Raw genomic sequence first — 22,489 nt, 5'->3', positions numbered from 1 at the left:
TCACACGCTATTTTTTTCCAGTCCGCATTCTGCGGAGACCCGCCCCTACTCTGCCTCTGATTGGCTCTGACCTTGATATTCTTACCCTAAGCCAATCATCTCACTCCTTATGCATAAATCTGACCAACCTAACCAACGAGGGTAACGAGTACTAGCCAATCAGAGGCAGAGAAAGGCGGGTCTTCACGGAATACGGGTGGGAAAAAAAAATAAGGCTGTTTAACAGCAGCTGTGCAGATTTTTTCTGTTTGTTTTTCATTACCGCCACCTGCTGGTCTGGAGTTTGGATTGGCGTCTACAGCACCTACAGATGGCGGGACGATTTACTCCGACAATTTCACGAGTCTGGATTTTGGGGGTTTTCGAAGCTGTTTTACAATTAATCTGCAATTGTTGTCGTAGCAACAAATCGTGTGTTTCTATTGTACACCGTATACTAATAATTATATCAAATATTCTATCTATATATCATTATATATTATGTCATTGCATAATGGATAATAACATTTTTTGTCTATCTCACTACTATGGTGTTCCTCAGCCTTGGTATTGATTCTACAAGTCTCTTAACTCTTCTGGAGGGATGCACACCATTTTTTAAAAAGATATTCCCTCATTTGGTGTTTTTGATGGTGGTGGAGAGCGCTATCTAACACGTCAGTCCAAAATCTCTCATAGGTTCAATTGGGTTGAGATCTGGTGACTGCAAAGGCCATGGAATATGATTCACATCATTTTCATACTCATCAAACCATTCAGTAACCCCTCGTGCCCTGTGAATTGGGGCATTGTCATCCTGGAAGAGACCACTCCCATCAGGATAGAGATGTTTCATCATAGGATAAAGTTGATCAATCAAAACAACTTTGTATTGATTTGCAGTGACCTTGCCCTCTAAGGGGACAAGTGGACCCAAACCATGCCAGCAAAATGCCCCCCAGAGCATAACAGAGCTACCAGATCCCCTCACTGTAGGGGTCAAGCATTCAGACCTGTACTGGTTTTTCCTTTAATTTGTCACCCATCTGTAATTGGTCAACAGTGATAAAAGTGTGGAAACAGTAGAAACATTGTCATGTCCATTAATCTATTACCCCAGTGCATGCTGTGAGGGTTCCCTGCACACCGACCTCATTTAACTGCAATCACATAATCAGCACTCAGCCAATCATATGAAGATCATGGTTTCAACTCTGAACTCATTTTACCTTTGTTATTCAAGATAACTGCATCCAGGATTAGCAAATCAATCCTCATACTGCTCTCAAAGAACCAAATTAGCCAAATGAGAATTCACAGGATTATTTTAGTCTGATACAGCATGTTAGCCTGAATTAGTCAAGCCACATTTGAAGGACAGGGCCCTGGTTTGTGATTATCTAATTGTTTATGATAATGCACCATTAAATATCATCATGGATATCCTTAAATAGCCACTGACATGATGATGATAATAATAATAATAATAATAATAATAATAATAATAATAATCTTTATTTATATAGCACTTTTCAACAAAATAAATGTTAAGTGCTTCACAAGGAAGTAAAAATAGGACAGATTAAATAAAAGTAAATAAAGTAAAATAACTATTAAGACAGAACAGCACTAAGGTAGATCAAGAACAAGAATATCACAGAGATAAAAAAAGGTATCAAAAAAAAAAATTGTGCACACATGGATATATATCTCACAAGAACATTAATATATGTGTATATAGATGCATACACACACAAACATCGGTACATCACAAGAATGCCATCCTCCCGTAGTAGGTTTTTAAATGTTGACACAGCTGTCAACAGTCTAATCTCTATAGGAAGTGCATTCCAGAGATTGGGAGCCCTGAGAGCGAAAGCCTAATCCCCTCTGGTCACAAATTGGGACCTGGGAACAATAAGAAGCAACTGGTTAGATAATCTAAGACCACATTCAGGCTCATAAAATGTTAAGAGGTCTATTATACAGTGATGCTTGACAGTTTGAACCCTTTAGAATTTTTTCTACTACTGCATAAATATGACCTAAAACTTGATCAGATTTTTACACAAGTCCTAAAACTAGATAAATGAACCCAATTAAACAAACAAGACAAAAACATTAAACTTATTCATTTATTTATTGTGGAAATTTATCTAATCTTACATATTTGTGTGAGACAAAAGTAATGAACCCTTGCTTTCACTAACTAGTGTGACCCCCTTTCGCAGCAATAACTTCAACTATTCCTTTCCGGTAACTGCTTATCAGCCCTGCAGACCAGCTTAGAGGAATTCTAGCCCGTTCTTCCTTACAGAACAGTCTCACCTTGGGGATGTTGTTCAGCATCCTTGCGTGAACTGCCCACTTCAGGTCCTCCCACAGCAAGTGTAGGATTAAGGTCAGGACTTTCTGCTGCTTTACCCATTCTTTGGTAGAACAACTTGTGTGTTTAGTGTCGTTTTCATGCTGCATGACCCACTTTCTGTTGAGTTTCAGTTCACAGATGGATACCGTGACATTTTTCTGTAGAATCTGCTGCTACAACTCAGAATTCATAGTTCTATCAATAATTGCAAGCTGTCCTGGTCCAGAGGCAGCAAAGAAGCCCAAACCATGATACTGTCAGCACCATGTTTCACAGATGGTGAAACATGGTCGTCTTGAGCGAACCATAGATGAGTGGCGATGTTTTTGTTGAAGAGTAGTGGCTTTCTCCTTGCAACTCTGCCATGCACACCATTGATATTCAGTGCTCTCCTATGGTGGACTCATGAACATTGATATTAGCCACTGTAAGAGAGGCCTTTAGATTCCTAGACGTTGCCCTGGGGTCCCTTGTGGCCTCCTGGACTATTACACGCTTGCTCTTGGTGTGATCTTTGTTGTTCAACCACTCCTGGGGAGGGTAACAATGGTGGTGGATGTCTTCCATTTATACACGATCTGCCTCAGTCGACTGGTCGAGTCCAAACTCTTAAGAAATGGTTTTGTAACCCTTTCCAGCCTGGTGAGCATCAACAACTCTTCTTTTAAGATCCTTAGAAATCTCCTTTGTTCGAACCATGACACACTTCCAAAAACCTGTGTTGTGAAGCTCAGACTTTGATAGTGAAAACCCAGATTTCTCTTCTAATCAAATGAATTGATAATACTAGAGGTTCGCATACTTTTGCCACACACAAATATGTAACATTGGATGCATGAATGCATTAATGACCATAATCCAGTAATGTAACAATATATAACAATATAACTACTACAAGGCTTTCTTGGCTAATCTACCATTATTACCTCACTCTCTGATTACATCTACTCTGAATACAGTGCAATGTCAAATCACAGGACACTTTGACTTAAGCTATGCTTGCATGTTCAAGTTGAGCTTGAAAAAAACAGGTTTTATAAACTCCTTACAGATGGAATGAGTTGAAAAAAACATATCTTATTACATATGAATGTTACGTGTGGCATGTGGGTGCAATACTGCACACTGCCTGTGGGAGTGTTTTCTCTCTCTCTCTCTCTCTCTCTCTCTCTCTCTCTCTCTCTCTCTCTCTCTCTCTCTCTCTCTCTCTCTCTCCCGCTCTCTTGTTCTCTCTCTCGCTCTCTCTCTGCGGTGCTCTTCCTCTCTCTCCCTCTGCCTTCCTTTGTAGGAATGAAGCACCTAGAGCCAATTATTCCATGAGAGAAAAGGGGAGACCTGAGGGGTGGTGTGGACACACACCTGATACCTGACAGCAGGTATCAGTAGGACACAGGTACCGGTATGTTATATAGGCCACAACCTGGTAACACATATGACGGTGATCAGATAATCATGGTCCACCGTTAGGTTATACATACTATAAATACCCACTCCCTGTTGTTACCATGTATTTATAGGGTAACTAGTCTGTACATACAGAGTAAGGACTGGGGAACAGTGTGAATTTAATAATCCAGCCCGCTCCCTGTTGTTACCATGTACTTATGGGGTAAGTAGTCTGTACCTACAGAGTAAGACTGAGAGAACAGCAGGTACATTGTGGTTTATGTGTAATCAAAGAATAAAATCATTTTTCATAACTTCCTGCGTGCCTTATTATTATGTAATTAAAGATATACTATGTATATTATTACATTACTGTGTTGTTATTTTTTCATCCTCGGATGACAATACAAGCCTTTCATAGCTGTGTACTGGAGAGAGGTAAATTTGCCTGTTATGAGCTGCTGCAGTGCTGGACCAACATGGCTGCTAGGAGCTAATTTTCAAAAGTATAGACCCATTTCTCGACTTGTTCTATTCAAATTCATACAATGAAGTAGAAGACATAAACATAATAAATCTTTTGAGTGTGGGTGAAGCTTGCCTGTCAAACACACATGCATAAAAAATGATTATCATAACTGCCATGAGCAAAAACATTTGATTTTAGTACACATATACACATGTAACACACTGATTCATACGAGGAAGTTACACCATAAGTTCCGGGAAGTTACATGGTAAATGTTGGGAAGTTACACTTTAAAACCCCAATTTTTATTCCCTTGTTTCTCGTTGTTTGTTTTCTTCCGCTGTACTTACATTTAAGTACCAGTAAGAACCGGAAAGTATTCTAAATGTACGGATTCATACGAGGAAGTTACATCGTAAGTTCCGGGAAATTACATGGTAAGTGATGGGAAGTCACACTGTAAAATGCGGGCTGTATTATAAAGTGCTACCACAATTCTTTGGTTAAGTATATTCAAAGACGTTAAAAATACATTTATTTTGAATAGATTTCTAATAGATATACAGAAAAATTTAAACCTCAGCTCTAGATGATCATAAACAACTTAATCTAAATACCCAATAAATAGAGGTACATTACAGAAAACACTTCATCATCTATATTCAGTCCAAGAGGTGATAGGGTTCTCAGACGGTGGATCCAATACTGTTCCCTCCTGGAAAGTGTAAAATCCAAATTACCGCCTCTTGGAGGGAGTGATACCTTCTCAATACCAATATATCTTAGAGAGGAAGTAGGATGATTACATTCAACGACATGTGCTGCTACTGGATAATTCATGTTTTTGCATCTAATACTTCTGTGTTCAGCAACAGAAGTTTTCAGTGTTCTGCTCATCTTTCCAACATATGACTTTCCACAGGGGCAAGTGATAAGATAAATGACTGACTTGACATGACATAACTCCTTTACCTGTGTGACGATGTTTAAAACTGTTGGTAAGTATAACAGTAAGTTACAACAGTAAGTATAATTACACTGACAACAACAACCACATTGACAGCTGCCCTCGGGGATAGAGGTGCTAACTCGGGCTGGTACTGATTGAGCAGGAGGTAAATATGATTATTCTAGGTGATCTCTGAGGTTTTTTATATACAATGAGAAGTCGTTGTTTGAATACACCATTGAGTTGAGAATCAGATTCAAGCATCTGCCAATGTTTTATTATGATTTCCTTTATCTGTTCTGCACCCTTAAAATACTCTGTTGTAAATATTATACAGTCATTTGATTTCACTGTTGGTTTATTTTTGAGAGATCAGACCAAGATTTGTCTTTTATTTCAGTGGCAGCATCATTAAGGTCAGATTTCTTGTATCCTCTTTGTTGAAAGTTGTTTTTCATTTTATTCATGTTCCTATCAAAATCATGTAATCTGAAAAAACTGACTAAACATGAGGCTATTTTTTTACCGCAAGGGATGATTGGAGCCCTTAATAAAGTATGTCTAGCAGTAGGTTTTCTGAACAGATCTGTATACAAGTGATTATTCTCTCTAATGATCCATAAATCTATTAAAAAAGTGTGTTTGTTGTCATAATCCATACTAAATGACAGAAATTCATAACATGAGTTGAGGTATGTCAAAAACGACTAGCTGGGTCTTAGATCCTTTGAACAAACAAGTGTTAGTTGTAGTGCACATATACAACGTTTGTCTCTTCATTTTTCTCTACAATAAGAACAAGTTTCAACTTTATGTTGCAATTACGGATCAAACTGACTACAACCACATAATAAAATGTAACATGTCCCATCCTCTCTAACACAGACAGCCTTTTAGATGTTACTTTTATGGGTTGCTGAGAGAGGAGCAAAAGGCTGTGGTGGCATGGCCGCTGAAAAAGCTTCAAAACAACAACAAATACCACCAGGAGTGTCCTATAAAACAAATAAACTGACATCAGCGGTGTCGTATGGAGACCTCTGCTCCACCCTCAGCTAGCAACGCCCACTGACACGCTTATACAAGACTTTTTATGAAACATTTATTTTGCTTCGTCAGAGGATTTACACCGAACGGCAGGAGAGACACAAGACAGAGAACTGCAAACTTCCAGATTTTGCTGCGATTTGTTTTGGCGACCATGCGTCTATACGGGTAGGTGAACTTTGCTCATGTAACGGTGTGTGATGTCTGTGCGTTTGTTCCTGCTGATTATCACTGTATTTGCAGGATATCACTGCGACATCAGGTTTGGCATGTGATGGGAACAGGGAGCTGTTACATTACTGGGGCCAAAGTCAAATACTCAGCATGTTGTCATTATCTGTAGTTTGGTAAAGGATAATTCACAATAAGGGCCAATTTTAACCATTCGTGAGTTTTAACACGATGACAACATACTTGAAAAGTAATAAAATACAATCACTGAAGCAATTTTGAGGTACCTAACTATAAAGCATGTGGAGAAATATTATACCTTTTACTAAACTGCATCCACAGTGGTAGGAGGTACATTTACTCAAGTACTGTATAAAGTTTAATCTTGAGGAATTCAATTAGGTATTTCCATTTTTTGATACCCCATTTTGTTTATACCACTATGTTTACTCCACTACATTTATTTAACGGCTATAGTTTGCAGATTATGATTTTACACAAACATATTATTATAAAATATTATAAAATGATGCATCATAAGGAACTACCCAACAATATAGCTAAAGAGTAGCTAAAATTAATCTCCACTAGCTACAACATTAAATATCTTCTTACATGATATAATGTAGGTCTATAATATTAATCCCATAATATAATATATTATATAATAATATAACACACTTACTTTTAATTAAACTACACTTTTGATATGTTAAGTGTACTTTGTTGCCAATATTGCTGTACTTTTGCATAAGTGTATTTTTGAATGCAGGACCTTTATACCTTTAATCTGTTTAACTCCTCTGTTTTTTTTGGTTATATTTTACATAGTAGTTGAAACATGTAACCAGGTATCTTGGCATGGGTTATCAGTTCCTATTTACCAGTAAGTACTAATCAAACAGGCATTATTATGGATCGCACTGCTTTTCTTGGTAAAACATGGTCTACTCTGCCTCTGATTGGTTTACCCTAATATTGTAATCCAACCCAACGAAGGCAACAGGTTCTAGCCAGTCAGAGGCAGAGTAAAGCAGTTGGATCCATAATAACACATCAAGGTAGGGCCAGTCAAAGTTTACACACAATAACCGTGTCAGTTAGTTCCCTCTGGAGTTTATCAGTCAAAGGACCAGTGTGTAAGATTCAGTGGCATCTAGTAAAGATGTTGCGGATTGCAACCAAATGAATACACCTTCCCCCACCCTCCCCTTTATGGATGTATTATAAGAGCTGGATACAGCACCTCAGCCTTGCTTCCAATTTTTTCCCAGTGGCCACTCACGGTATTGCAGTGAAAAATCCCCTTGCTGCCCAAAAAGCATTTTCCCCACAGACCACCACTGTAAAAGAGTTGTCTGTACGACTGTTGACAGGACACCTTGAATTGCAAACAAAATCAATTATGACTCTTTCTATTATGAATTTTTGATCCATGGAGGTTTTATATTTGTAAAACTTTTCTTGAGTTGAGAAAAGCTATTTAAAAATCTGTAACGTCATCACAATGTTAAGTCTATGGGCTAAGTGGGAGAAACTATTGCGCATATTCAGTGGGCCGCATACCCCCAGAAGTAAACCCAGCAGCTAGAAACTTTTTTAGTGTATGCGCCAGGCAAGCAATTCTTATTGGACTGAATAGATGCTATTTTCGGTCATGGATGTACTATAATACATCCATGCTCCCCTTCCAAGCATGCAGGAGAACCTATGGTGGCCACGAAACTCACAAAAAATACGAAAGGCCCTCTCAACAGCCAGTGTTTCGTTTGTACGTTCTGGGCTACTGTAGAAACATGGTGGTGTAACGTGGCGCCTCCATGGAAGAGGACCTGCTCCCTATGTAGATGTAAAGGGTTCTTATTTTCATGGGATAATTCACTATTTAAAACATACTTATAAATATTATATTCCATTTCTGCCAAGTCCATTCCACTAGATGCCTCTAAATTCTACACACTGGACCCCAGAGGAATGTCCATAGTTGGAAACAAGTCTGTTCTCAGTCTCAGTATTTAATACTTAGCTACAAGGCACATCCAGTCATCTAACCCCATATCGACAGTTTTGAAGTAATAGCATCACCTTTAGTCATTGCTGCTTGAATTTTGTTTTTGTTTTCATAGATTTAGTTTTCTCTTTACGTCGTGTTGTTACATGTTGTCTATTATCTCTGGTGCTGTCTATTATGGTGGTGTTACAACATGTGAATTTCCCTCAGGATAAATAAAGTATCTATCTATCTATCTATCTATCTATCTATCTATCTATTTATCTATCTATCTATTGATTATTTTTAATGTCTGGTATTGCTACTTTTACTTAAGTAAAGGATCTGATTACCTCTTTCATCTGTACAATTATTTATTTAGCCTACATAAAAAATTGTGCCTGCAAAGTATATGATGTTATGAATATGATAAATTGTCCTATTATTTTTGTCTTCCAGGTCAGTAAGTATATGGGTCACAATACTGGTGATGGTTCTGTTGGCAGGCCATCAACTACGTGTCTCAGCTGACAGTGACACTTTGGCTGCACCGGAGGTCTCGCAGCACAATGGCAGTCTGTATGCAGCCTGTAAAATGAGACCCAGCACCTCACTAGCTGAGGGTCTGCCCAAAGTGTACGGTCAAGTGCTGTTTAAGCAGGATTATCCTCAGGGAAAGCTCAAAGTCCTTCTCCGGTTCAATGGCTTCCCCAGAGGGAGCGATCCACAGCCCAGAGCAGTGCATATTCATCAGTATGGAGACCTGAGTCGGGGGTGTGACTCTACTGGTGGCCACTACAATCCATATGACGTAAATCACCCCAACCACCCTGGAGACTTTGGTAACTTTGAGCCCCAACAAGGAAAAATCTTAAGGGTGATAGAATCCGAGGCAACATTGTTCGGAAGTATGTCTGCGATTGGAAGAGCAGTGGTGATCCATGAAAAGAAAGATGACTTGGGGCGTGGTGGGGACGCTGGGAGCCTGCAGCATGGAAACGCGGGCCGGAGGCTTGGCTGCTGCATTATTGGGATTTCCTCCCCCAATCTCTGGAATGTGCACTATAATAATATGCGGCTGAGGAGAAAATAATCCCACAGTAATGGCAAACACTTACAGATTTTGCCTTTGTTGTTCATTCATCCCTTGTCTGACAATGACTAAATCAACCCTTGTTCTTTAAAGCAGTGGTTCTCAAACTTTTTCACATCAAGGACCCCTAGACTGACACAAATTAGACTTCAGACCCCCATTTGATAATATTTTGTCCCAGGATCCCCCATCTGATAAGATTTTTGCTTTTAAATGTTTTATTATAGAAAGTGTATGAAACCCATGACCATTATTCTGTCATTATGTTACTTTATGTTACTTACCCATTTTGCTGGGGACACCTGGGGGTCCTCAGACCCCACTTTGAGAAACACTGCTCTGAACATTTAAACAGTAACTAGATTTTGGAAAGAGGAAAAACATGACAATCACAGCTTGTCACAGTCTGTTGAAGCTACTTGCAACCACACCTAGCTGTGATGTAGCGTGGTGTAACGCAACGCCACATCACTGCTGTGCAGAGTCTGGAAAAAGCATGCCATTGCATGTTGTCACTAAACAGCAGGGCAGGTAGGTTAATGAGACTGGCTGCAGTTACCCTTTAAACGCCGTGAAATGTATTTTCTCAATCAGGTTCTTCATGCGAGTGATGAGGTCTCACAAATCAGTATTGGGAGAGAAATATCTGTGTTTGAGTTTTGCTTGGCTTTTCTCATTGAAATAATCAAAAGATCTCTTTTTCTTTTTAATTGTTGCTTATTTAGTCATGAATATTTAATGTTATAGAGAAATACTTAAGAATAGAAACCAAGTTCTCAGGGGCTTTAAACTGAGGCTCATCAAAAGTAGCAGAAACATAAAATGCCTTAAGAATTGGTTTAAAAGTGGTCTGTCACCCTTGGCCAACTTAAAATATTTTATATTATTATTATTTTCTCAAACTAAAACAAATTAAATGTCATAATTATGATATTACATATTATTTGACAATGCTAAATGCCAACGTCAGTATGCTAAACGCATCCATGACACTGACATGCTGATCCTAAGCAGGTGTAATATTAACCACAAACACCAAGTTTTGCATCTTAGCATGCTAACATAATTAGCATTAAACACAAAGGGATCCCCAAGGTGCTTACAATTCATTCTGTGGGGAATATAAATAATACTCAAATTTGGCAATATGGCAATCCATCTCATAGTTGTGAAGACATTTCACTTAAAATCACAAATGTCATGCTGCTGTTGGCGCTAGAGGAAAAGTCAGGTGATCATCAAAGTCAGTAGGATACATCATGTCCTGATGGACATGGTCTATTTTATCTAACATCTTGTACTTAAAACAGTCACAGCAAACCAGTTCATGAAAATGTATTTATTTTGCACAAATAAATCAATTTTATACACATTCAACATAGACAGTTTACACATATGGCTTTATGGAATTTCTACATATCTGGTGAATTAATATTTTTCACCACAAAAACAAGATCAGGACATCAGTGCTGGTAATCTAGATATTGCGGCTTCATTGTGTTACAAACTAAGAAGTTCAGTAGATATATTCTTTAACAGGTGTGCTGAGATCTCTGTGGATGGATTTAAAAAGAAAACACAATTATCTTGAATTAATTAATAGTACAGCAATTGTGTGCAGCTTTTGTTTTCATGATTAATCTGTTAGCAAAAACGGTGGAGGAGTAAATGTCCTCCAATATATCTTATGACAATAATAAGAACTGAAACTGTTTGGTGTGTTTATATTGTTTTAAGAACAAAATAAATTTGCTCAATTAGTTCAAACACTGTTCACAATCGTGTGATGTCTCTTTGTTGATTTAATGATCAATAAGAAATAGTAGGTTTCCTTTAACACCAAGGTGGAAGTGTGGACAGAGGTAGAAAGGTGAAAGAGAAGTTCTGACAAGCAATTTCATTTCTAGGCAACACCAACCCGTCTCTGTAGATAGTCAACTGACAGCAGAGCCAAATGAATTCGAGGTTTTAATTGTGCTTTATCCCTCTTAGTTTTTCATCCGTTTTCCATGTGAGACAAAATCTGAATCATAATCGTATCAGCCACATAGCTGAAGACTTTCCATAGCCCTTGTTTGCTACTTTTTATCACCATATATCACAGTTTCTCTTTCTAAACCTTCAATACCTCAACTACACACAACTTGTTTGGAAATGGTCCTCTTCAGTTTCAACATGGCAACATCCCTGTGCACAAAGCCAGGTATATAAAGAAATGGTTATCATAGTTTGACTACAGCTAAGCAATATATCGATATTATATTGATATCGTGATATAAGACTAGATACCGTCTTAGATTTTGGATATCGTAATATTGTGATATGGAATAAGTGTTTTCCTTTCCTGGTTTTAAAGGCTGCCTTACAGTACAGTGATGTAATTTTCTGAACTCTATTATTACATCCAAATTACTGATGATTATTTATCAAAAATCTCATTGTAAATATTTTGTGAAAGCACCAATAGTCAGTCCTACAGTACTGTTGCAATATCGATATCGATATCAAGGTATTTGGTCATAAATATCATGATATTTGATTTTGTCTGTATCACCCAGCCCTAAGTTTGGCTGGATGGTAGCGAGACAGGCCTTCTCGCCCAACATCTGTGCCTGAAACCCTGTGAAAAGCCATTATAGCAGCATATTAATGTCCAAGGTTTTGGAATCAGATGTTCAACAATCACATATGGTTGTAATGTTGGTGGTGTCCAGATACTTTTGGCCATGTAGTGAAAATGGTCATTCAAAAAAGTGGGACCAAGTCAAATAATCAGTTAACAATGACCGGTAACACTAAGATGTCTTCAGGTTTGTTATCAACCTTACCAATTTCTCAGGCGTGTATTTATTAAAAAATTGCCAAATAATTGGCACAAAATTTTTAAATACTTTTTTGGGATTCTCAGTAAGAAGCAAACTGTGTGATCATATAATCATGTAGTGATCATTACAATACGATATCACGCCATTTCTCAATCGTAACAGATACATTTTCTCCTGATATTTCTTAATTATTCATAAAAATAAATAAAGTAGCATTATATTATATCTCAGTTTTTTAGATTTTCTCCTGATGCTCTGCAACATGTGAGAGGCATCTGGAAGACTTCATATTTCCTAACTAACACAAACATCTGTCCCGTCAGAAAGCTCCGTCTCCTGGTTTGACTGGACGTCCTCCTGCTCCTCAGCAGTGGGAGCGGAAGCAGCGGTGGTGGAAGACATACTACTGATGTTTTCCTCAATTATAACACACTCAGTTTCAACAGTTTCCACTCCCTCAGTGCATGTATCATCCTCTCTTCCTCCCGTGGGGTCAGAGTTCTCTGAAGCTTGCTCTGAGTGGCTGGTATTTGATGGACAGAGTGTGTTCTCATCGATCACCGTGGGAAGGGAAACGCTCAGACACCCCTCGTCTGTTGACTGGTGACTTGTTAAAGCCGTTAAATCCATTGTGATCGGTGACTGGTTGCTGTCATGACACTCTTCACCGTTTGGCGTTTCTGTTTGAGGCTGGGATGTGGGGTTCTGTTGGTACGTGTCTTCGCTGGACGGTGACTCCTCGTTAAGTTCCTCTTGACAAGCCGACACAGCCGGTGTTTCACTCTCTTGGTTTACAACTCCTGGGGAGCTCTGCTGATCAACAGGTATACTTTCAAACCCCTCTTTACCTGTAAGAAGATTCAACAAACGTAAACAGAGCAGCATACAAAACAGTAGATAACGCACTTTGACAGGAGTAGAGCCAAACTGAATATTCACCTTCCTGTGCATCAGAACCTGGTGAGTCAGCCTGCTGAGAGCTCAGAATGATGGTGTCTTTTCCTCCTATTATGACAAAATGTTAGTAAAAGTAAGCAGTTTATAAAAGTGGTAAAAGTTCAGTTACTGTATCTCTATGCCATTACTTAATACTGTTGGATTGGACAGAGAGGAATAAATGTAATGTGGGGATATATTAGAAGTAGAAAATGATGAAGTTCAAAGTTTGAAAGCAGTAGAGAAACATACTTCCATATATTCCCAAAGACACATTATAAGTCAGGCCTCCAGGTAGCAAGAAGCAAAAGGACAGAAGAAAAGATAAGAGGGGTAAATTATTGTCAGCGGTATGTTGAATAAAGGTTACAATGATTACACTTAATAATACATTTTATTTATAGAGTGCTTTTCAAAATACTCAAAATCGCTTTACACAACAAGTTAAAAGGATCCTAAACTACAAAAACACACTAAAAGCATTTCTAAAAAGGTGAGTTTTATTTTCATTGATTAATCTACCGATCATTTTTTCAATTAATTGTTTCAGTCTGAGGTAACTTCTTCAAATGTCTTATATTTTCCAAACCCAAAGATATTCAAATTACAATGATATAAAACAGAGAAAAGCAGCAAATCCTCACATCTGAGAAGCTGGAACCAACACATTTTTGGCATTTTTGCTTGAAAAATGACTGAAATGATTAATCGATTCTCAAAATGCTAATTAATTTTCTTTCAATCAATCACTAATCAACTGATCATTGCCACTCTAATTAAGATAGTTATATCCACCTGGCAGGCTCCATAATCCAGACATTTCTAGTGTTTTTAGTTTCTTCTCCAGTTCTCCTACTCGATTTCCAAGAATCCTAAAGACAAAAGACACATGTTTTGTAAACAATGTAAAATAATTCATAGGTTCTGCCCAGCATTAATGTCATTTATCTGTACAAATCTGAATTTTGCTCTTAGATCAGTGTAATTCAAGTTAGACCATTTCACAAAAACAAAGACTTGCTTATTTTAAGCCTAAAAACTTAGCTACCTGCCCCCAGTCTGACTCCGTGGTAACAACCAGACACCAAATGACAGAAATAGAGCAAAACATGGCTTATAATTTGTGGTTATAACAATGTTGTGGAGAAAGTCGTGAGAGGGGAAAGAGTTTTTACAGACTGCAGTAACCTGTTGGAAATCATGAGTCATTTCTGTTTTTTTACCAAGGAAATTATCCTTACTGTAGGAGTGAAGCCACAGCATCAAAGCTCTACCACCGGTCTGCACTGCAGATTTTATGTTATTGGAAGCTTTTAACTTCATACACTCTTCACTGAATTTTCACAGTAAAAAGTCTTTGAAACTTTTGAATTTTTCCTGAAAGCAAACATTTTCTGCTGGAGTGAATGGAGCTGGGGGAGGTGTGTGTGTCTTAATTTACCCAGCACTCATGGATAATTAGTCCTAGCCTAGATGTCTATCTGAAGTCTGACTATTAGTTTGATCTAACCCACAGTGTTAAGACAGTGTTAAGGATGAGATTCAGTACTTGTTGATTTGGCGTTGGTGCTGAATCACCATGTTCTTCTCATGGATGGTTTCCAGCAGAGCAGTGGCCAGAGACTTGAGGTCTGAGATGGACTGAGGAGTCACTGGCAAGCTGCAGCCATTTTCTTCAGACAATAACAGTTCCTTCACTGCACACACATATCACCATATCTTCAATGTAATGGTTTACAAAAACACACATGCCTTTTCTTCACCATCATCATCATATGAGGGTTTTAAAAATATGATCTCTCTAACCTTGTTTGGCGGAGAGCACACCGGTGAGTGCACTGCTGTTGGGTTTCCCACTGATCTTGGAGTTCTTCCTGCACTCCAGGGCACTCTGAAATCAGTTAAAAGCATTAGTAATGGGTCTCTGTTTCAGAGGGAACAAGAAACTGTTGTCTTTTTTAATAAATACATATCCTTTAACATGGATCTGGGATCTTTAATTGGCCCTGATTTCATGGTGCTGAGAAAATAAACTATCAAAAAATAATTTTATCGAAGAAACAGACATTAAAAAGAGGCACCTGCTACAGCTATGGAACCAGTGTAATAATTTACTGACTACTGACATGAAAGGAGATTTTGTGCCAGTAGTCCACAGGCTGTTGGTCCGGACTGGTTTTCCGCGCTGATAGTAGTTTTTTTCCATTGGTACATACATTGTTTCCAGAATTTATTGCCGGACCTCTTTTAGACCACTAATTGTGCAATTTTTACCATCACATCAGGCATTTTAGTGCCGTTAAAACGGGATATTTTTACTGCATTTTACTGTTTTAACCCAAACCATGATCTTACCCTAACCAAATGGTTTTTGTGCCTAAACCTAACCATTTCAACCCAAACCATGGGAAGGACTGGAATATCACCTGCAAGCAAAAACGTCCCTCCATTGTGAAACAATCTGAATTTGATCACGTGATCTTGCGCAATCAATACCAATACACATGTGTAATAAAAATAGACGGACTATTGATATGGAGGAATCGGTACCAATGGGCACTTCTTTAAAAAATGTAGTTACCTTGTACTTCAACAGATTTGTTTTCAGCAAGTTGACCTCTTCTTGAAGTTGACTGAGCCGTTCATGCAAATACCTAAAAAAACATTTTTGATCAAAAGCCCTGATTCAGAAATCATCAATCTGTTTACATGGAAAAGAAGCCTTCAACTTATGACTAAGTCAAATCCAAAAGTCATTATGTTACAATCTCTTATTTTACAGCTAAGTACACATGAATACATTAATAATATAACAAGACATTCTGTCATTGAACTAGTAAAGTAGGATAACAGTGTTTCAAACAGAATGCTAAACTTAGAGATTCTTCCTTTAACTTTGGAAATTTCTGATATTCTGATATTTCTAACAGTGAGGCACAGAAGCACCAATAAAAATCATTTTAATAAACACAAACAAACCTGTTCTCCATGCAGAGTGCATCTATGTCTAAAATCCGAATCTCATCATTCCCCACAATGTGGTTCATTTCCATGTTGAGACGATGAGCCTTCTGCTGAAACACGTCCCGCTCCGCTCGCACGTCCTGAAGCTCGTCTGTGAGAGATTTCACACTGTGCTCCAGCACCTCGTTCTACAGCAGCACAAATCACACAAAGTAAATATATGAACTGTGACTGTGTTTTTGTTGTTAACAGGAATAATATTTAATCTGTTCATACTTCTCTATAATTTTGACTATTTTAAGAAAACAGCGGTTCCAGACACACTATGTGCAGCCTGTTTTATTCCTTTATGCAGAAAACATATATCTTCAGGCCATATTTGACATATTTTTCTATTATTAAGACATCTTATGCTGAATTATCATGGCCACAAATCTGTCATAAATACATGACATGGCGCTCTTGTGTGTCTGAAATTAAAATAAGAGAAGACAGAGTTAATATCACTGCTTGTCTTGCTAATCAAAAAATACATTTTAATTGTCGTCTTTTAACTACATTAACATTAACATTGTTACTATATTTCTGCTTAGAAATGCTAATTAGGGCCACTTAATGTAAAGTGTTACCATACCACAGATATGTTAAAGTTGTGTTGCCAATCAGCTGTAACAATGGGAGGTTTAATTAATTAAAGTTCAGCTCATGACATGCAAGTTATCATTTAGGAAAGAATAAAATGGATCTCTCATGTCTCAAACACTAACATAAAGATGCAGAGTACATGTGTTTGTCATAGTAGCTGTAATGATGTCACATCTTGTACATGTAGTCAAGTTTCCAGTATGAATATGCATTCATACAATATTTTCGTACTGGTTGCGTGATATCCAGTACCTCAAATAACCGCCTGTATGAGGCACATGTTATCTTGTATTGGGAGGAAGTGGAAGCTCTTACTGTAAAGACACAGGATGTGTTGTTGTTGTGCATGAAGCGTGTTGTGAAAATGGCCATCCCCAATAAAGAAGTTGTCACGTAACTTGAAAAAATTGTCTTCTTGTCGAGTAACAGTCTGAGTGCTCCTAATCTGATTTTTAGTTAACAAGATCTAAAACGTCATACTGTTGTCCACTGACTACGAGCCATTAACTGGATGTCACCTGAACAGCCTGAATTATTGCATTTAAAGACAAAAGACAGAAACCTGAACAGCGGCCAGTCCTCACCTGTTCTCTGGCTCTTTCTAACTGTTTGACCAGATCCTCTCGCTCGTGTGCTGGAAAGTGTCGAGCACCAACCTCCTCGTCTCCCAGCCTCTGTTTGGTGATGGTCATTCGTAGGAGCTGTGGGAACACAGATCCGCCAGTAGTAAGGTAACTTTTTGGATAATTTCTGTTTGTATGTGTTAAATATATTGTTTTGATCCTGGTTTATTTAATGTTATAATCTATGATTTATAACTGGCAAACATTTGATGTGCTGGAGATATATTCAAGATGTAAAAGACATAAAGTGAAATAAACATACATCATAACCATATTTGATATTAAAGGAAGAATGACCTAGTACCTTGTTATCACCCTGAGCTTCCACCAGTCGTTGTTTCAGCTCCTTCACCTCTTCAGAAAGTTGGTTACTTTTTTCTCTGGAGTCTGTCAGTAGCTGAGCTAAATTCACCTGAATAAGACATGAACTTGATGAGCCAGATCACGTTGATTTAAGTCACTTTAGGGCTGTAAAGAACAACAAGGGTTTTATATAACAAGAACATCAGCATACTAACATGCTCACAATTATGCTAACATCATGATATTCAGCAGTTACAATATTGACCATGTTCACCATTTTAGATTAGCGTTTTAGCATGCTAACATTTGCTAATTAGCACTAAACACAAAGGACAGCTAAGGCTGATGGGAATGTCATTAGTTCAGCAGGTATTCGGTCATAAACCAAAGTATTTGGCACGGATGATGGCGCAAGAGGAAAAGACAGAGGATCACCAAGTTATTATAATTCACCCTGAGGGGGGCGTGAATATCCGTAGAAAAATTTTAGGCAATCCATCTAATAGTTATTGAAACAATTCTCCCAAAAACAAAAACACAAATGCCAGCTTCATGGTGGTGATGTGTGTTGTTGAGATATTTCTGTCTGGACCAAAGTGGTGGACTGACTGACACTGCATGACAACAAATTCCCCATCTTTTAACCTAAAATCATAAATGGGGCTGCAGTCGTGAGGAGCATCCCATCAGCCCTGGTGAATTGTTACTGTTTGCCTAAATGAAACACAGAGTTGTTACAGACACTGGCAGGAACTGTCTACTGTCCACAACAAACAACAAACAGTACCACCCAGACACAGCTGGACTCACTGGCATAAGTATGCTGAGTGAGTCTTGTTTCATGATTTCTGGGTATTAAAGTCGAGATGAAAAGAAAAATGCTTTTTAAACCCTCTCAGATCACATCCCCGGTCATATTTTGCACCTATTTAATAATATATGCCAAAAACAATACAAAAAAACAATGTCTTTTTATTCTTATATCAAAATCCAATCATGTGTTCTTCCTGTAAAACAAAATATGACGTGTGCTTACGTGGGCTTAAACCAACTAATTTCAACCAATAATATCATGAAATCCACACATCAATCAATCTTCAAGTTTTAGTGGCACAGAGCTGAGATTCATTATGTAGCGCCCTCTTTTCAAGGTTCAAATCAAATTCCTCCCAACATTATGTCCCACGGGTCAAACCCGTTTCACTTGGAAATACGTCAAGATACGGAAGTTAAATACACTCAAAATGTCATTTCATCTGGACTTTAAAGTAAAAGAACATCAGCAAGTGAAAGTCACTTACTTGATTTCGTTTCTCTGGAGGCAGAGACAGATCTCCATCCTATTGATTATTGAATAAAAACAAAGGAAATCACCATTAAACACAATATCTACAATATTCTCCATTTTGATGTTTATGTTGTATTTTCAGATCTGTAGACGTTCAGCACACACAGAGGTCTTACAATGAGCTCCCTGTACTTCTTCTTGAGTCCTTGGTGCCGCTCGCGAAGCTGGTTGGCCATCAGTTTGTACTGATCTCTCTCCTGCTGGCAGGTGTCCAGCTCTTTAGACAGAATCAGAAGAGCTTCTTTCTTGCTCTCCAACTTCCGCTTACAAATCAGGAACTGCACGTAGTAAAAAAAATAAATAAATGTTTTGAATGATTGATAAAAGAAGATTATGAATATGAAAATATGAAAAACAAAAAATATCACAATAAGCAGATGAGACCTCTTCTGATGTTAATATATGATATCTGTTAAGGTAGGAAAATCTACCCATCTATCACCACCTTTAAATCCCGGCTGAAGATCCACCTTCAATACCCACCTTCAATTGCCTTTGAGTCCCCTTAATTTTAGTATCATGATATAGCTAATTGTTTTAATTTTGTCTGTTACACTTACTTACTTACTATTTATTTTTGTTTTGTTTAAATTATGTAACTATTCGATTGTCCAAATTAAAGTCTCCAAAGAAGCTGTGATTAAAAAAAGAAAATTAGTTTTTGTCGTATATATGAAAGTCTCAGGTAAGGCACAACACATTTCATTAATTTAAACATTAGCTTCATACATGACTATCATGCTTTACTGTACACATCAGAAGATATCTTTATTAATATTGTGATAGTGATTTCAAACATACTGCCCAGCCTTACATGATATTATGGGCTGCAACAAATGATTATTTTCATCATCATTTAAAGGTGCAGTGTGCAGAATTTAGTGGCATCTAGCAGAACGTACTTGGCAGAAATGGAATATAATATTCATAAGTACGTTATAATTAGTGTATAATCACCTGAAAATAATAATGGTGTTTTCGTTATCTTAGAATGAGCCCTTTATATGTACATAGGGAGCAAGTCCTCTTCCACGGAGCCTGCCATGTTACACCGCCATGTTTCTACAGTACCCCAGAACAGACAAACCAAATACTGACAGTTTTGTGGCCACCATAGGTTCTCCTACATGCTTGGACTGGGAGGGTGAAGTGTATTCATTTGGTTGCAATCTGCAACCTCACCACTAGATGCCACTAAATCTTACACACTGATGCTTTAATCTGTTGATTATTTTCTTGATTAATCAATTAGTTATTTGGTCCATAAAATGTAAGAAAATGTTGAAAAATGTCAATTAGTGTTTCCAAGAGCCCAAGGTGACGTTCTCAAATATTTTGTTTTTGTCCTCAACCCAAAGATATTAAGTTTACTGTCATAGGAAACTAAAGAAACCAGAAAATATTCACATTTGAGAAGCTGGACTCAGAGAACTTCGACATTTTTTCTTAAAATAAAACAATAACTCAATCAAAATAGTTGCTGATTAATTTAAGAGCTGGCAACCAATCGATTAATCGACTAATTATTGCAGCTCTACATATTATACTGGATCTGTGTAATATATGAATATGGGGGTGATCATAGACCTTGAAGTGTCATCTACAGTTATTGATTGTGACTGATTATCTGTAATAACCTGTGAAAACTAAAACACCTGCAGTGTGCAGCTTGCTGTTTTACATGTCAGTAACTTTGTAAGATAATGGGCTCTGCAGGTACAAGGAAAAGGACAGAAAAAAATCCACTTCCTCATCTACTCTACAAGCCCTGCAGGCTTTGAGACAACGCAGCTGATTTAATCCTGTTTACTCTCTTTAATCTGAACTGTCCGTGAGTCAAAACAGGAGGCGACAAACTGAATTCACAGACACATTTTACTGTTGAGATTATAGTGCAGTAGTTACTCCAACATCAGTGCAGGTTGGTGGGCATTTCAAAGCTCTCTCACCTCGCTGATCATCCCTTGCCAGTCACTCTCGCTCCTCCTGCTCGGATCCATCTCTCTCTGAGCTGCAGACAAAAGCTACTGACGCCGGCTGAGGTTCAAACAAGCATCACCGAGCTGTGTTGGTCCTGTTGGACACATTCAGAGACATTTTGCATCATCAAGACGGATTAGATGATCCAGGAACGCGAACTACATCATTTCCGTTCGTCAGACGTCAGAGTAGCGTCACGACGCGTTTGCAGACCCTCGTAAAACTGGGAACAGAGTTTAAATTCATGATATGAACATAAATTTTGTTTTAGAAATACTACAGCTGATGGCTCAGCTGTAAATACTTTTGACAATAGACAATTCTTCTTAGACATAAATGTTATTAAGGAGAAATGCCTACATAAATATATAAGGAATATACATGGATCAGGATTCTACTTGTTCCTGGCCACCCTTTTAGGAACAACTGAACTGGCATGAAATATGGTTGACTGATGATAAATATTGTGTTAATAACAATTTAAAAGAGATAGTTTTTTTTTGTTTGTTTGTTTGTTTTTTTTTTAGGATTTTTTAATATCCATAGATAGTGAACGGTCGCAACAAAACGAAAAAAAAAGAAAAAATCAGAGAGCCATCAGGACTGTGATCATCGAAAATGTCTTGAAAACCTGTTTTAACTCAAATATCTGTACTGTATGTGCGCCTGCTCTTTTTTTTTTTTTTTTTCTCTGTTTTCTTGTTTATCTTTCATGGTTTTGTAGGACTTTGTACAAACCAAATAACGTTGGAAAAATGGAAATGTCCTGATATAATACTGAGCTGCCAGAGGTGCTTTATGCTTAAAAGTTTATACCGTAAAAATTAGCTCAGCCGCATTTTTATGCATGATGTAATTTAGCGTGGATCCTTAAAAACATACTGCGCAAAGGATGTGAAGGTTGGTGCATTAAGAATGACTGCATAGACTTAACACAGTGATGAAAAATGTCACATCAAAAGGAGCCACATACTAACACATTTGGTAATTTCATTCATTGTGTTGATTTTGGACAGGGTTTACAATTATCATGTTTGTGCATGAGATACTGTGACCAGATTGATCAGTACATAGGCTACTATTAATAGTAATGGACAGGAGGCATCTGTACTTGGCAGCAGAGTGTTGTGCAAAATAGCTCCAGAAATTCTGCGGAGCAGGTGAGGAGAAATTTGTGTCTACCCCAAGAGGCTTTTTCCATTAGAATCAAATCCTGTCCCCAATCAACACTGAATGACAGTAGTAACAAATGATAATGTCATCTGACTGATTAAATACATCCTCAAATAGGCCATGTGATTTTGAACATTAGCATCTTCCTTGAGAGACTAAATAACAAATAAATGTACTTAAACAAATTGTAATAATAGGCCAGTAAAACACTTTTTAATTCCACCGTTCTTGTTCTCTAAA

General features: G+C 37.8%; 2 protein-coding genes across 3 annotated transcripts; one reads left to right on the top strand and one right to left on the bottom strand.

The window, feature by feature from the left end:
• Positions 1-6,221: 6,221 nt before the first annotated feature.
• LOC137179791 (extracellular superoxide dismutase [Cu-Zn]-like) lies at positions 6,222-11,092 on the top strand. The gene is made up of 2 exons (XM_067584746.1): positions 6,222-6,366; positions 8,819-11,092. The coding sequence occupies exons 1-2, from the start codon at positions 6,245-6,247 to the stop codon at positions 9,450-9,452; spliced, it is 756 nt and encodes a 251-aa protein (XP_067440847.1). The 5' UTR covers positions 6,222-6,244; the 3' UTR covers positions 9,453-11,092.
• On the bottom strand, positions 10,777-21,266 carry LOC137179789 (coiled-coil domain-containing protein 149-like). 2 transcript variants are annotated; one of them, XM_067584742.1, is made up of 13 exons: positions 21,046-21,266; positions 19,213-19,374; positions 19,050-19,088; positions 17,750-17,857; positions 17,407-17,523; positions 16,193-16,365; positions 15,795-15,867; positions 15,020-15,104; positions 14,763-14,910; positions 14,009-14,085; positions 13,466-13,501; positions 13,217-13,282; positions 10,777-13,125 (listed from the first exon to the last, which is right to left on the bottom strand). In XM_067584742.1, the coding sequence occupies exons 1-13, from the start codon at positions 21,094-21,096 to the stop codon at positions 12,572-12,574; spliced, it is 1,689 nt and encodes a 562-aa protein (XP_067440843.1). In that variant the 5' UTR covers positions 21,097-21,266; the 3' UTR covers positions 10,777-12,571. The 2 variants fall into 2 exon arrangements, with proteins under 2 accessions (XP_067440843.1, XP_067440845.1); XM_067584744.1 differs by lacking the exon at positions 13,466-13,501 and having other exon boundaries at positions 21,046-21,265.
• Positions 21,267-22,489: the final 1,223 nt, after the last annotated feature.

The sequence above is a fragment of the Thunnus thynnus genome, chromosome 3, assembly GCF_963924715.1.
Source record: "Thunnus thynnus chromosome 3, fThuThy2.1, whole genome shotgun sequence".
NCBI classification, from domain to species: Eukaryota; Metazoa; Chordata; class Actinopteri; order Scombriformes; family Scombridae; genus Thunnus; species Thunnus thynnus.
Note: the sequence above shows the minus strand (reverse complement) of the source record. Positions and strands in the feature narration are given on the sequence as shown.

Bases quoted from the DNA above. Each gene is read 5' to 3' on its own strand.
- LOC137179789 (XM_067584742.1), bottom strand. From the start codon at position 21,096: ATGGATCCGAGCAGGAGGAGCGAGAGTGACTGGCAAGGGATGATCAGC. The intron at 16,366-17,406 runs GTGAGGACTGGC...GTGCTGCTGTAG, and splicing joins TAGAAAGAGCCAGAGAACAG to AACGAGGTGCTGGAGCACAG. The intron at 15,868-16,192 runs GTTTGTTTGTGT...ATGTTTTTTTAG, and splicing joins GCACTCTGCATGGAGAACAG to GTATTTGCATGAACGGCTCA.
- LOC137179791 (XM_067584746.1), top strand. From the start codon at position 6,245: ATGAAACATTTATTTTGCTTCGTCAGAGGATTTACACCGAACGGCAGG. The intron at 6,367-8,818 runs GTAGGTGAACTT...TTTGTCTTCCAG, and splicing joins GCGACCATGCGTCTATACGG to GTCAGTAAGTATATGGGTCA.